The sequence below is a fragment of the Manis javanica genome, chromosome 11 (genome assembly GCF_040802235.1).
Source record: "Manis javanica isolate MJ-LG chromosome 11, MJ_LKY, whole genome shotgun sequence".
Lineage (NCBI taxonomy): Eukaryota > Metazoa > Chordata > Mammalia > Pholidota > Manidae > Manis > Manis javanica.
Genome location: NC_133166.1, coordinates 108729493 through 108745896, shown reverse-complemented (window position 1 = coordinate 108745896; position 16404 = coordinate 108729493). Strand labels below are relative to the sequence as shown.

The 16404-nt window shown below is 38.7% G+C and overlaps 1 protein-coding gene across 3 annotated transcripts in view; it reads right to left on the bottom strand.

Moving 5' to 3' along the window:
* The window catches only part of ASPM (assembly factor for spindle microtubules), a 64152-nt gene that overhangs the window by 19353 nt on the left and 28395 nt on the right, over positions 1–16404 (bottom strand). For all 3 annotated transcript variants that reach the window (XM_037004711.2, XM_073217225.1, XM_073217226.1), the window contains exons 17-18: positions 14547–14741; positions 1–2370 (exon numbers count right to left, since the gene is read on the bottom strand). In XM_037004711.2, coding sequence (XP_036860606.2) covers positions 1–2370; positions 14547–14741 — 2565 coding nt within the window. The remainder of the gene's footprint in view (positions 2371–14546; positions 14742–16404) is intronic.

Here is a 16404-nt window from a genome sequence, read left to right as displayed (position 1 = left end):
CTGAATTACGACAGCTGCTGTTATCATTTGGTGGTATCTTCTTTTTGACTGATGCATTTTAAACATGGCTTTAATACAAGTAGCTGCTGTGTGCATACGCTGAATATGTCTTCTTACTCTAATACCTCTATAAACAGCTTGGATTTTAATCACTGTCTCCCTTAAATCAAGGTAGTCCTTGCGCTGCTGGTTTGCAATCTTAATACGTCGATACCACCTCTGAATTGTGAGAGCTGCAGCTCTGTAGGTTGTGTTCCTCTTCTTGACTTTGTGAGCCCTGTGTGCAGACTGGATGGTGACTGCTGCTTTGGTGCCCTCTTTCATCTTTTTTCTCACTCTCATACTTCGGTAAGCTGACTGTAAAACTACTGCGGCTGCTTTGGTTTTCAAATACAAAAGGTGCTGTTTCCTTCCAATACTGTAAGCCCTGTAATATGTCTGAATCAGATGAGCAGCTCTTCTCATGCTTTTCCACTTCTTCTGCTGCACATACATCCGATAATATGACTGTATGATGACAGCACACTGGTGCTGCTTCTGGATCTGTACCCTCCCTGGCTTTCCGGTCCATGTATGCTGCAGCGCCATCACCACACAGCGGAGTTCAGCAGACTCCTCACGATGCTTTACTCCTGCCCTCCGTCCTCTCAGATGTTGCTGGATGACTAATACTGATGATTTTAATAGTCTAAACTGACTCTGGGCCTTGGCCATCCTAAAAGCAGACTGAATTTTCACTGCGGCTTGATGTTCCCTTCTGATCTGCTTCCGAACCTTCCAGCCACGATAAGCAGACTGGAGAGAAATCACAGCTCTTCTTGTCTTTAAAAAGTGTACTCTTATATCATGAACAGTCTTGTATGCCCTGTACCATCTCTGAATCTTAATAGTGGACTGAAGCACAAACTGATATTCCTTCCTTTCTCTATGGGCTCTAAAAGCAGTTTGAATTTTAAGAGCAGCTATAGATTGTTGTTTGATTAGCCGGCGTACCTTATAACCTCTGTAAGCTGCCTGTAAACAAGTAACTGCCCTTTGGACGTGCAAGTCCTTCCTCTGACAGGCTTGCACTTTGCATGCACGATAGTGATTCTGAATGACAACAGTCGCCCTATAAACATGCAGGTAGTGCTGCCGTATCTTCCTCATTCTGAAGTGAGACTGCAGGGACACAGCAGCTTTTCTCTGCAGCCTCATCTCTCTAACCAGGTGTCCTCTAGCAAAAGCCTGCGATTTGGTACAGGATTCCTGCGCCAGCATGGATTCCTCCCTCTTCAGCGCTGCAGCTGCCCTGGAACGGTACCAGCACTGGAGAAACAGCACCGCTGCTCTTAAACGTAAATACCGTTTACGAGTTTGTTTCATCTTGACAATTGATTGTAGCTTTACCACAGCATTTTTTAGACTCAGAAATTTCTTTTTGGAAATATAAGCTCGATAATATGACTGGATCTTTATAACAGCTATGAGGGCATGCATAAACTTTTTCCTGGCTTGCATCCCTCTACATGCAGACTGTAGAACAACGACAGCAGAACGTGTTTTCTGGTAAGATGCTCGAACTTCCACTGCTGAAAGGTAAGCTCGGAAATGAACCTGAATTACAAGGGCGGCTTTCTTTATCTTCTTATATTTCTGCAATTGATGATGTTTTCTTACATGTGCCTGCAATTTGATGGTGATTTTCTTAAGGTTTAGAAACTGAAATCTGTCTCGTCTCGCTTTCCAATATGACTGCAACACACAAGCAGCTCTCACCTGCCGGAGCGCATCACGGGCTCTCCAGGCCCTGAAGGCCTTCTGTAGTAGGACAGCTGCAGCCCGTTTCTGGAGATAGTGGGTGCGCTCAGTCTTCCCTTGCAGATACGCTCTGCAGTGCTTCTGGATAGTCAGTAGAGCCACTTTTCTTCTTTTGTATAACTTCTGGGCTTGAACGCACCGAAATCTTGTCTGAATGGTCACAACACAAGATCTAATGTGCGTATATTTCTGTAATTCTTTGTGCATTCTATACCATGATTGTATGATGACAGCAGACTTTTCTTCTTTAGCTTGTTTTCTGACATGCCACTCTCTAAAAGCTCTTTGTAATATTATCACAGCTTTTATTTGCAATTGCAGTTTACGTTGCTTCCATCTTCTGAACACAGCCTGGATAATAAGGGATGATGATTTTAGAATTTTGTATCTCTGTTGATCGCGTTTTCTTCTTAAGTAAGCATGCCAGTGCCTCTGAATTGTAACTGTGGCCCAAAGATACCGTTTATAAGAAGTAACTGCAGTTATCATTCTTATCCTAGATTGCAGGATTACCGAATAATACTTTAATTTCAGAAATCTTTTTCTAGTGGAATATCTTCTCCAACACCTCTGAAAAAGTTAAGAAAGGACACAAAGTAAAAGAGACATTACAGTTAAACCTTTAAAATATTAATCTTTCTAACATCTTGCTTAAAAATAACACATTAAGTTAAAAAAAGAGTATATTTAAAAAAAATTAATTTGTCTCTTGTTTGTTGTCTAGTTTCTACATTGGTACAGTTGTAGCCAATTCATATATTCTTGTCTCAATCCTAATATATTTTAATAATAACTATGTAACCATTGTTTTCCCGTTTGGAATGGAATGACAAATAATTTACAGTTATCAGATAAATGTTATTAAGAGGATGTTAATTGGCATGAGAATGTCTTATCATTTACTGTCCTGGTCACAGATTTTTCAAATAGCCAGTTCAAGTAAGAATCATAACAAAAAGAAAAGAATCCTACAAAGGGTGTTGCCTGAATTTGGGGTCTCTAGGAAGTGAGGCATCGGTCACCCACAGACGAGGGGAGACATCACTTTTGTGAAGATAATAAAGATGCTGTCTGATCCTCATGTAGCCTGCCTCCTTGGAATTAAGGTAACATCTCTACTAATGATATTTATAATGCATTTGTATTCCAGAGACATAAGAAATAAGCAATATTTATATTAGAGTAGAATTACATATGTTAGAAGAAGAAAATCAAAATAAAACTATAGTAATTATCTGCTATCTATTCATTCTAAGTAATATCCTAAGAAGTTATTTTTTGGATCTTATTTTCCCCTTATATCGAGGTCTCTAAGCTCTCTTACAATGATTGGCAACTGTTTATACGAGGGATCCTATAATATCACATTATAGGCCTTATACTATAAACAGGAATTTGAGAAATAGGTAAGCTAGGTCATTCAGAGTCATTTTCATTAAGATACAACTTCCTAGGATCATGGGAAGATGGTGGCGTGAGTAGTTCAGAGAAAATCTCCTCCCCAAAACATATATATTTATGAAAATACAATAAATACAACTATTCTTAAAAGAGACACCAGTGGATGCAGTACAACAGCCAGGATACATCTACATCTGCGAGAACTCAGCATCACACGAAGGGGGTAAGACACAAGCCGCAGCTAGGCGGGACCCAAATGCTCCCCCACCCCAAAACCCGGTGGGAAGAAAGGAGTCAGAACGGGGAGGGAGTGAAAGCCCAGGACAGCTAAACAACCAGCTCTACAAACCCGCACCCAGAGCGCAGACACAAGGTGCACAGGGTGCGGATATTGGAGAAACAGAAAAGCAAAACCTGTGGGCAGGTCCCTGCAACTGGCGCCCCTGAGACAAAAGAAAAGCGAGTGCTTTCTGCAAGTATTAGAGACAGGGACCCCATAGCTGGACGAAGTTGTCCTGGCAGCTGGGAGTACCAGGGAAACTTAGGCACCCAAAACGGAGGCAGTGCAGCTCTGAAGCCCCTCACAGAACTAGGCAGCCTGCCAGTCGTTCCTCCAACTGGCGCGGACCCCGACACACGGGCCCAGTAGCAGGAGTGGGAGCGCGCACCAGGGGCAGAAGCACTAGAAGGAACCGAGAGCAGAACCGTGCGCCGCAGGGCTAGCCCGCAGCAGCACGACCGAACAGCCTGGGCGCAGCTCACGCGCACCGGCAGCAGTGAAGCCAGAGCCCAGTAGAAGACTGCGCGGAAAAGCCCCGCACGCACCAGCAGCGGAGCCAGAGGGAGCAGACGCGCTCCCAGGAGCCGACCGGAATCCCAGCCCAAAGTACAACCACCCGGGCCAGACCCAAAGGCCGCTGTTGCCACACAGCTGCACGGCAGGGTCGCCGCAAACATGGAGGAGTGCACCTGGAGTGCCTGTCACTCCCCGCAGGGCTCCACGCTGCTGACGGACACCCCGCCCACAGCACCTTAGGAGATTAACCCGGTGGCTGCTCCAGGAGGGCAGGTAGCCATCACAGGCAGTAGAGAAGGGCAAGGCATACAGCAAGCAGGAAGGACTTTCTTCTCTCAGCTGACACACCCGCAACCTGCCTACAGCCACTGCAATCACCATGAAAAGGCAAAAAAATCTGGTCCAGACCAAGATAGTTACACCTGAGAAAGGATATGCAGAGGCAGACCTAACCAGTCTCCCTGAAAAAGAATTCAAAATAAAAATCATAAACATGCTGACAGAGCTGCAGAGAAATATGCAAAGGCTAAGGGATGAAGTCTGGAGGGAGAATTCAGAAATGAAACAAACTCTGGAAGGATTTATAAGCAGAATGGATAAGATGCAAGAGGCCATTGATGGAATAGAAACCAGAGAACAGGAAGGCATAGAAGCTGATGCAGAGAGAGATAAAAGGATCTCCAGGAATGAAACAATATTAAGAGAACTGGGTGACCAATCCAAAAGGAACAATATCCGCATTATAGGGGTACCATAGGAAAAAGAGACAGAAAAGGGATAGAAAGTGTCTTTGAAGAAATAATTGCTGAGAACTTCTCCAAACTGGGGGAGGAAATAGTTGCTCAAACTACAGAGGCACACAGAACTCCCGAAGATGAGATCCAAAGAGGTCAACACCAAGACACATAATAATTAAAATGGCAAAGATCAAGGACAGGGACAGAGTATTAAAGGCAGCCAGAGAGAGTAAAAAGGTCACCTACAAAGGAAAACCCATCAGGCTATCATCAGACTTCTCGACAGAAACCTTACAGGCAGGAAGAGAATGGCATGATATATTTAATGCAATGAAACAGAAGGGCCTTGAACCAAGAATACTGTATCCAGCACGATTATCATTTAACTATGAAGGAGGGATTAAACAATTCCCAGACAAGCAAAACTTGAGGGAATTTGCCTCCCACAAACCACCTCTACAGGGTTTTTTAGAGGGACTGCTCTAGATGGGAGCACTCCTAAAAAGAGCACAGAACAAAACACCCAACATATGAAGAATGGAGAAGGAGGAAAAAGAAGGGAAAGAAATAATCATCAGACTGTGTTTATAACAGCTCAATAAGCGAGTGAGGTCAGACAGTAAGGTACTAAACAAGCTAACCTTGAACCTTTGGTAACCACAAATCTAAAGCCTGCAATGGCAATCAGTACATATCTTTCAATAATCACCCTAAATGTAAATGGACTGAATGCACCAATCAAAAGACACAGAGTAATAGAATGGATAAAAAAGCAAGACCCACCTATATGCTGCTTACAAGAGACTCACCTCAAACCCAAAGACATGCACAGACTAAAAGTCAAGGGATGGAAAAACATATTTCAGGCAAACAACAGAGAGAAACAAGCAGGGGTTGCAGTACTAATATCAGACAAAATAGACTTCAAAACAAAGAAAGTAACAAGAGATAAGGAAGGACATTACATAATGATAAAGGACTCAGTCCAACAAGAGGAAATAACCATTCTAAATATATATACACCCAATACAGGAGCACCAGCATATGTGAAACAAATACTAACAGAACTAAAGGGGGAAATAGACTGCAATGCATTCATATTAGGAGACTTCAACATGCCACTCACCCCAAAGAATAGATCCACCGGGCAGAAAATAAGTAAGGACACAGAGGCACTGAACAACACAGTAGAACAGATGGGCCTAATAGACATCTATAGAACTCTACATCCAAAAGCAACAGGATACACATTCTTCTCAAGTGCACATGGAACATTCTCCAGAATAGACCACATACTAGGTCACAAAAAGAACCTCAGTAAATTCCAAAAGATTGAAATCCTACCAACCAACTTTTCAGACCACAAAGGTATAAAACTAGAAATCAATTGTACAAAGAAAGCAAAAAGGCTCACAAACACATGAAGGCTTAACAACATGCTCCTAAATAATCAATGGATCAATGACCAAATTAAAATGGGGATCCAGCAATATATGGAAACAAATGACAACAATAACACAAAGCCCCAACTTCTGCGGGACGCAGCAAAAGCAGTCTTAAGAGGAAAGTAGATAGCAATCCAGGCATATTTAAAGAAGGAAGAACAATTCTAAATGAATAGTCTAATGTCACAATTGCTGAAATTGGAAAAAGAAGAACAAATGATGCCTAAGGTCAGCAGACGGAGGGACATAATAAAGATCAGAGAAGAAATAAATAAAATTGAGAAGAATAAAACAATAGAAAAAATCAATGAAACCAAGAGCTGGTTCTTCGAGAAAATAAACAAAATAGATAAGCCTCTAGCCAGACTTATTAAGAGAAAAAGAGAGTCAACACACATCAACAGAATTAGAAACGAAAAAGGAAAAATCACGATGGACCCCACAGAAATACAAAGAATTAAATTGAATTGGTAATCAAAAAACTACCCAAGAACAAAACCCCCGGGGCCAGATGGATTCACCTTGGAATTTTATCAAACATACAGAGAAGACATAACACCCATTCTCCTTAAAGTTTTCCAAAAAATAGAAGAGGAGGGAATACTCCCAAACTCATTCTATGCAGCCAACATCACCCTAAAACCAAAACCAGGCAACCAAAAAAGAAAACTACAGACCAATATCCCTGATGAACGTAGATGCAAAAATACTCAACAAAATATTAGCAAACCAAATTCAAAAATATGTCAAAAGGATCATACACCATGACCAAGTGGGATTCATCCCAGGGATGCAAGGATGGTACAACATTCAAAAATCCATCAACATCATCCCCCACATCAACAAAAAGGACAAAAACCACATGATCATCTCCATAGATGCTGAAAAAGCATTTGACAAAATTCAACATCCATTCATGACAAAAACTCTCAACAAAATGGGCATAGAGGGCAAGTACCTCAACATAATAAAGGCCATATATGATAAACCCACAGCCAACATCATACTGATCAGCGAGAGGCTGAAAGATTTTCCCCTGAGATCGGAAACAAGACAGGGATGCCCACTCTCCCCACTGTTACTCAATGTGGTACTGGAGGTCCTAGCCACCGCAATCAGACAAAACAAAGAAATACAAGGAATCCAGATTGGTAAAGAAGTTAAACTGTCACTATTTGCAGCTGACATGATATTGTATATAAAAGACCCTGAAGACTCCACTGCAAAATTACTAGAACTAATATCGGAATTCAGCAAAGTTGCAGGATACAAAATTAACACACAGAAATCTGTAGCTTTCCTAACAATGATCTAATAGAAAGAGAAATCAGGAAAACAATTCCATTCACAATAGCATCAAAAAGAATAAAATACCTAGGAATAAACCTAAACAAGGAAGTGAAAGACCTATACCCTGAAAACTACAAGACACTCTTAAGAGAAATTAAAGTGGTCACTAACAAATGGAAACTCATCCCATGCTCCTGGCTAGGAAGAATTAATATTGTCAAAATGGCCATCCTGCCCAAAGCAATATACAGATTCGATGCAGTCCCTATCAAATTACCAACAGCATTCTTCAATGAACTGGAACAAATAGTTCAAAAATTCATATGGAACTGTCAAAGACCCCAAATAGCCAAAGCAATCCTGAGAAGGAAGAATAAAGTGGGGGGGATCTCACTCCCCAACTTCAAGCTCTACTACAAAGCCACAGTAATCAAAACAATTTGGTACTGGCACAAGAACAGCCACAGACCAGTGGAACAGAATAGAGACTCCAGATATTAACCCAAACATATATGGTCAATTAATATTTGATAAAGGAGCCATGGACATACAATGGGGAAATGACAGTCTCTTCAACAGACGGTGCTGGCAAAACTGGACAGCTACATGTAAGAGAATGAAACTGGATCACTGTCTAACCCCATACACAGAAGTAAACTCCAAATGGATCAAAGACCTGAATGTAAGTCATGAAACCATAAAACTCTTAGAAAAAAACATAGGCAAAAATCTCATGGACATAAACATGAGTGACTTCTTCATGAACATATCTCCCCAGGCAAGGGAAACAAAGGCAAAAATGAACAAATGGGACTATATCAAGCTAAAAAGCTTCTGTACAGCAAAGGACACCATCAATAGAACGAAAAGGTATCCTACAGTATGGGAGAACATATTCATAAATGACAGATCCGATAAGGGATTGACATCCAAAGTATATAAAGAGCTCACACGCCTCAACAAACAAAAAGCAAATAATCCAATTAAAAAATGGGCAGAGGAGATGAACAGTTCTCTAAAGAAGAAATCCAGATGGCCAACAGGCACATGAAAAGATGCTCCACATCGCTAATCAGAGAAATGCAAATTAAAACCACAATGAGATATCACCTCACACCAGTAAGGATAGCCATCATCGAAAAGAGAAACAACAACAAATGTTGGCAAGGGTGTGGAGAAAGGGGAACCCTCCTACACTGCTGGTGGGAATGTAAACTAGTTCAACCATTGTGGAAAGCAGTATGGAGGTTCCTCAGAATGCTCAAAATAGAAATACCATTTGACCCAGGAATTCCACTTCTAGGAATTTACCCTAAGAATGCAGCAGCCCAGTTTAAAATAGACAGATGCACCCCTATGTTTATCGCTGCACTGTTTACAATAGCCAAGATATGGAAGCAACCTAAATGTCCATCAGTAGATGAATGGATAAAGATGTGGTACATATACACAATGGAATATTACTCAACCATAAGAAAAAAACAGATCCTACCATTTGCAACAACATGGATGGAGCTAGAGGGTATTATGCTCAGTGAAATAAGCCAAGCGGAGAAGGACAAGTACCAAATGATTTCACTCATATGTGGAGCATAAGAACAAAGGAAAACTGAAGGAACAAAACAGCAGCAGACTCACACAACCCAAGAATGGACTAATAGTTACCAAAGGGAAAGGGACTGGGGACAATGGGTGGGAAGGGAGGGATAAGGGCAGGGAAAAAGACAGAGGGCATTACGATTAGCATGTATAGTTCGTGGGGAACATGGGGAGGGCTGCGCAACACAGAGAAGACAAGGAGGATTTTACAGCATCTTACTATGCAGATGGACAGTGACTGTGAAGGGGTATGTGGGGGGGACTTGGTGAAGGGGGGAGCCTACTAAACATAATGTTCTTTCTGTAATTGTAGATTAATGATACCAAAATAAAAAATTTAAAAAAAAAATTTAAAAAAAAAGATACAACTTCCTTTTCCCAAATGTAGGAATTATAGAGACATGATTAAAAAGTAGAACTCTGGAAAGGCTTGAGAAGTGATAAACCATCTGCTTCTCGAAAAGCCAAGGTTGCTTCCTTCCCATACCACTTAGCATTCCTAGTAACATGCTAGCTCGGCACGGCTACAGTCTCAAACTGATTTGGTGGCTGGTATCTAAATGATCCCTGGCTACTGGTCATTAAGCAATAAGACGTTCTGGACGTTCTTCTAGCAATAAGACCTTTGTCCAAAACACAAACATTGCTAAGCTTTGTGGGGGACCTCCTATTGCATCTTACTGTTCTTCACTTATAAATAAACCAGTGTAGGGCTGAGTCCCTCCCTCTCCCACGGTACTGCCTGCTGTGAGTGCACCTGCTTTTGTCCAAGCAACCTGCCTGAGGGCGAGGACAGTGGGGGTAAACTATGTGGCATTCTGGACAAAGCAAAATGGTCAGTGGTTGCCAGGGATGGTGGGGAAGGGGAGGGAGGACTTGGTAGGGCACAGAGGATTCTTAGGGCAGGACTTCTGTCAAACACACATAACTACACAACACAAAATGTAAACTCTGGACCTCAGTTAATAATAATGTATCACTGTTGGTTCATAAATTATAAAAAATGTACTAAAAAAAATAAGCAAAGCAACAGAAATGATAAATATCTGTATCAAAGAATATTCTTTTCATGTATTGTTTAAAGTATTTATTATGATGGAATGCAAAAATTATAATATTGCCTGATGTGGTTTAAATTGCATAGATATAATAAATAAGACAACTAACACATAAAAGTTGGGGAGGAGCACCAAGGGACCTAGATAGTGCTAAGTCTTCTACATTCCACTTAAAGTGCTAAAGTGCTAATTCTAAGTAGATTAAGTGTATGTATACAATAACCAAGTAGAGAAACCACTAAAAATAAACCTACACTAAGGGATATAGTCCAAAGGAAAATAAACTAAAATGGAATACTAAAAAGTGTTCAAGTAATTAAAAAGACAGGAAAGGGGAAAGAAATGGTACATTCAGAAAATAAATAATAAAATAATAGACTTAGATCCAAACATCAATAAATACTTGAAATACATGGTCTAAATCAGAAACTTAGAGATTTTCAAAATGTAAAACTATATACTGTCTGAACTTCATATCACATATATAACGATATAAGTAATTAACAAGTAAAAGGAAGGGAGGAAATATACCCTGTGTATAAATCAAGTGAAAGCTGGAGTGGTTATGTTGACAGCATGTAAGGTAGACTTCAGAGGAAAGAAAATTACGAGGAATGAAAAGGAACATTACACAATCATAGCACTCAACTCACCAAGACATAACAATTCCAAATGTGTGCGCACCTAACAACAGAGCTTCAAAATACATGATGATAAAACTGAAATAATTGAAAGGAGAAAGACTACCCACAAGTACAGGTAGAGACTTAAACATGGCTCTCTCAGGAAAAAAATAAACTGAAAATCAGTATGTAAAAGAACTAAACGTCATCAAACCATAGCTCCAACCAAACATTACAGAACTATATAGTGCTCAACCACAGAACGGTCCACGCAACAACAGAATACATATTCTTTTTAAGCACACAGAACAGTCAAGATCAGAGATCAGCAAACTTTTTTGGTAAAAGGCTTACAGATTGGGAGAAAATAGTCATGAATCACCACTACAGGATCTGTGGGCAGAATACAGAAAGATCTCTCAAAACTCAGTAAGATAAGCAACTCAGTTAGAAAAATGGGCAAAAGATTTCAACAGATGCTTCACAAAGAAATTTTAGAAGGCAATTAAACCCCTGAAAACACATATGTCATTAGCCACTAGGGAAATGAAAATTAAAACTAAGATGAGATAGCACTAAACATTGAATAGCTCAAACACACTGACATCATAGGGTTGGTGAGGCTGTGGCACGGTTAGAACTTACAGTGTGGATGGCGATGCAAAGTGATAACAGCCACCGCAGAAACCAATTTGGCGATATCTTAATAGGACAAACACACACTTACCAAATGACTCAGCAATCAATTCCTAGATATTTACCCTAATAAAATCACCTAAAATTGGCAACAGTATAAATATCCTCCAACAGGTTAATATATAATCAAACTGTGGAACATCCATGCAATGGAGTACTACTCAGCCAAAAAAAAAAAAAAAGGGTACGGATACATGCAACAACTTAGGCGAGCCTCAAAGGCATTATGCTGAGTGAAAAAGAGCCAGTCTTGAAAGGTTACACACTTAATGGCTATCATATTCTCAAAAGGGCAAAGCTACAGTAACAGAGAACAGAGTTGTGGTTGCCTGGGGCTAGGGTGTGGAGGGAGGAATGAGAGAGAATACCATGCAGAAGTTCTTCTGGGTGAGAACTGTCTGTATCTTGAGTAAGGGAATGACTACACAGAGATGCATATCTGTTTAAATAAGTGGAACAGCACACCAAAAAAAAAAAAAAAAGTCACTAAATGTTATTAATGTTAATTTGACATTTCTTAAATTTAAATTAAAACAAATAAGTATCATACACCGAGGAAAATGAAGATATTTAAGACCTCTCACATCCAATCAGAAAATCATTTTAGGAGATGTTTAGAGAAGGCCTAAATAATGAATAGATACCAAGTTTAGTATTTAAAGATATCAATTTTAACTAAACTGACCAATTCAATTAAATCTCAAATTTCAACTTTAAAACTTCAGAACAAAACTTTTTAAACTTTGAATTCAGAACTGTGTATGAAAATGCAGAGGAATTAGAATAGCTAAAAACTTCTTATAGAAAAACAAAGGATGACTCACCTACTAGATATCCAGATTTCATGTAAAGCTAGAGTCCAAGGCTCAAAGAAAGACACAAAGAACAATGACATAGAAAAAATTCTAGAAACAGAAGCACACATGTAAGAATACATGATGTATGCTAACAGTGGTGTAGCATGAGGTGGAGTGGTCATTTCAGTAAATAGTACTGAAACAACTGGATAGCCATATATTAAAAAAAGAAAAGTTTCGAACAAAAATCATATGAAAAATTAATTTCAGGAGAGATAAATGAGGAAGACAACATATTATAACTTCCAGAATACAATACAGGAAAATAACTGCAAGGTACTGGTTTAAGAAAACATTCCTTAAATGAAATGCTGCACAAAAAACACTAACCTTAATTTTCTTTAATGAAAATTAAGAACTTTCATCAGTAAGATATAGAAATAGCAAATCAGTGTGGGAGAAGATATTTATAACATACATAACCAACAAAGTTCTAATAATCAAAATATATAAAGATCTTTTATAAATTCATAAGAAGGCCAACAAAATGAAAAAGAAAAAAAAAGAAATTTGAAACAACACTTCACAAGAGAAGATTCCCAATATGAAAAGGTGTCCAATATCATTAATTATGAAGAAAGTGCAAATAAAACAACTCTGAGATAGCATTACACAACTGCCAGAATGGCTAAAATCAAAAAGACCGTTTCCTTGTATTTACCTGGACATGGAGTTAGGTGAATGCTCACAGATAGCTGGGTGGGTACTGTAAGTCTTTACAAAACTCTTTGGCAGGATCTACTAACACTAAAATATATATACCCTATGTCAAACAATTTACTCATAGGTAAATAACAGAGTGTATACACCTCATACAAATACACGTTCATACAAGCTTTAGTCACGATAGGTCAAAACTTGAAAGCCAAATGTCCATCAACAGCAGGACAGATAAATAAACTGCAGAATATTATTAAATGAAAGTTAAATCAGTTATATTCAGCAACACTGATATATCTCACAAATTTAATAATGTTTCATATAAAGAGTATACACTGAACCCATCTATATGTAATCCAAAAAACAGGCAAGACAGAATTAAAGTACTTAAGAAAGATGTATAGGAAAAAGGCATGATCAGCATCCATTTGGATAGTGGTTACCTTGGGCTGAGATGTGGGAGTTAATTGACTGAGAAATAGCTTCTGAGGGGCTGGCAATATTCTATTTCTTGACCTGGGTGGTAGTTATACGAGTATTCACTTTGTGAAAATACATTAGGTTTGCATTTGTGTTTTGTGCAATTTTGTATGTATATTTCGTGCTTTTTAAAAAAAGGTAATTTACTAAACCGGAATCTCTCACTTATCAATAGTAGTAGTCACACAAAAAAGATTTCCAAATTTTTAAAACAGATAAAATTATGGGGTGAAGTGTCAATGGCATTTACATAGGGTAAATTTAAGTAGTACACCTCTCTAATGTTTTAAAAATAGAATCTAATATCAAAAACTAACACAGATGTAAGGAATGTGTTTATTATGTAGATATGTTAAAAATTTTTGTAAGTAGAAAAATAACAGACATTCTACAGAATAACTAATATGTCCATTATGTGCCAACCAAGAGGAAAATGTGCACATTTATTCTAAAGAGGATGCATAGTAGAGATAAAAAGAGAGCTTGATATACAAAGTAGAATGGTACAAAATGCCAGCATATCCCACAGAGAGGAAGACCGTGAACCTCTAATATAAACAAAAACAGTGAGGGGTATACAATTACATTGCTCCTGAAGTAGGCATTTTGATTTGTTGAGCCTATGCTGCATATAGCAGAGTTCTGCAGGGAGTGGGGAGGTATTAAATATCTGTTAAAATTAAGTACAGTTGACCCTTGAACAATGCAGGGTTGGGGCACTCACCCCATGCAGTTGAATAATCTGCATATAACTTTTGACTCCCCAAAAACTTAACTACTAATAATCTGCTGTTGAACAGAAGTCTTACCAGTAAGGTCAATAAACACATATTTTGTATGTTACATGTATTATAAACTGTATTCTTACAATAAAGAGAAAAGAAAATCTTGTTTCAAATTGTCACAAATATCCAAAATATTTTCCAATTTATTAAAAAAAAATCCACCTATAAGTGGACCTGCACAGTTCAAACCATGTTGGATCATCTGTACTAGACAAAATATGGAAATCTAAAATACAATAATTTAAAACTTTATACTTTATTTTCTTTCTTAAAAATGCCATTAAAATTTTTTTAATTAAAAAATTCCAGGACAGTATACCTGAATAACTGATGCTGATTTATGTTGAAGTTTTTCTAGTTTTTCCTTTTTTAACATTAAAACTTTTCTCTTTGCTAAGAATCTTCGCCAATATTTCTGAATAGTTAATGCTGCATTAATCTCCTTTTTCAATTGTTGTTTAGTTAGAAAATTAATTACAGCTGATTGAATAATACTTGCAGCTTTGTCTCTTTCCTAAAAAAAAAAAAGCAAATATTAATTAAACACTTAATCACTTAAAACCTAAAATATTATTTGTAAGAAAATCATCTGTTGTATATTAACCAAATTGATCCTGGAAATAAAACATGCCCCCAACTTATTATAAGATATGCTCTTCTTTAGAGTATAGATACTCCTGGGCACGTAGAAATGGCTCACAGGTGGGCTTGCATATAAATTTATATGGTGAAACAAAGAGTCCTAGGAACTATCATCTTGAGATAAAGATCAGAGACACACCTGATAGATCACATGTCCTCACTAATCACTATAAAGGCAATTAAAATGTGGTGCACTTCTCACATTATGCTCCATTGAATTCATGCCTGACTCATAAGAAAGGGGGTGGATTGTATGAAAAAAAAAAGACTCTAAAATAAATAAAATGCTTTACAGTGTAAGATAATATTGCTTTGTTACAATTTGAACAAAGGAATTAAAGAGGGAGAAGCAAAATCCTCCTTTTTAGCACAGACTGTGTTGTGGCTTTAAGCTGGAGAGGTTCAGGAGAAGAAAATACTGGGATGTGAAAAGTGGAATCGAGGTGCCCAGCATCAGTGAACAAAGAGGAGACCAGAGGCCAGTACCCCACACTTCTCTATTTCTGTTACTTATAACAATGAATTACTATGAAGAGTGACATGTATTAAATACTTACTAGTGTCAGGTACCATTCTGAACACTTTGTGAATGATACATCTAAAGCTCACAACAACCATAAGAACAGACGAACAGGTACTGTTTTATGACATGAGGAAAATAGACAGAGAGGTCAAATAGCATGTTAGTCCACAGCTAGGAAAGCCAGGATTTGAACAGCCTGGCTTCAGAGTCCATGCTCTTAAGCACCTTGCCATGTTCTTCAGGGGTAGATTTATCACTTCAATTCACCTGATTTGGAAACTAGAATATGACTTATTCTCTCTGGTGGAAAGGAACAACTTATATACAGTATGTCTGATAACCCGTTACTGTTGCTGTCCAGGACAGCCCACCATGCAAGGATGGACTCTACATAGAGATTAGCTCTAGATTCTAACTATTAATTATAATCATTGTTGGTCTCTGTGGGTGGAAGCTGCACAGTGTGGGACCAACTGAGTATGCACTCAGTCATGGAAAGGACCAAACTGCCACTGTAACAAAGGAAAAAGGTAATTAATGGATTGAAACAAATACTAAGGAACGGTGATATATTGGATCACTCCTGAGTGAAAAAAGACTACACAATTCCAAACTAGGCTGAGGAATTATGTCCAGCAAGTTGAATAAGCCATCTAACATCACGGTCAGGGCCCCTGCGAAGCCGATGGCCTTTAAGGCTACAGAGTTCCACACCCACCTCCAAATCTCAAAGCACACTACAAAGCAACAACAATCAGAGTTGTACTGGCATAAAGACAGACATGAGCAATGGAGAACAATAAAGTGCCCAGACACACACCCTCATGTATGTGGATAACTCATTGTTGAAAAGAGTGCCAAAACCACTCAGTGGGGAGAAGGGTCTCTCCAACAAATGGTGCTGGGAAACCTGGGCATCCAAAAGAATGAAGTTGGACCCTTATCCTACACCACCATACATAAATTAACACATAATGGATTAAACCCCTATGCATAATACCCAAAACTATAA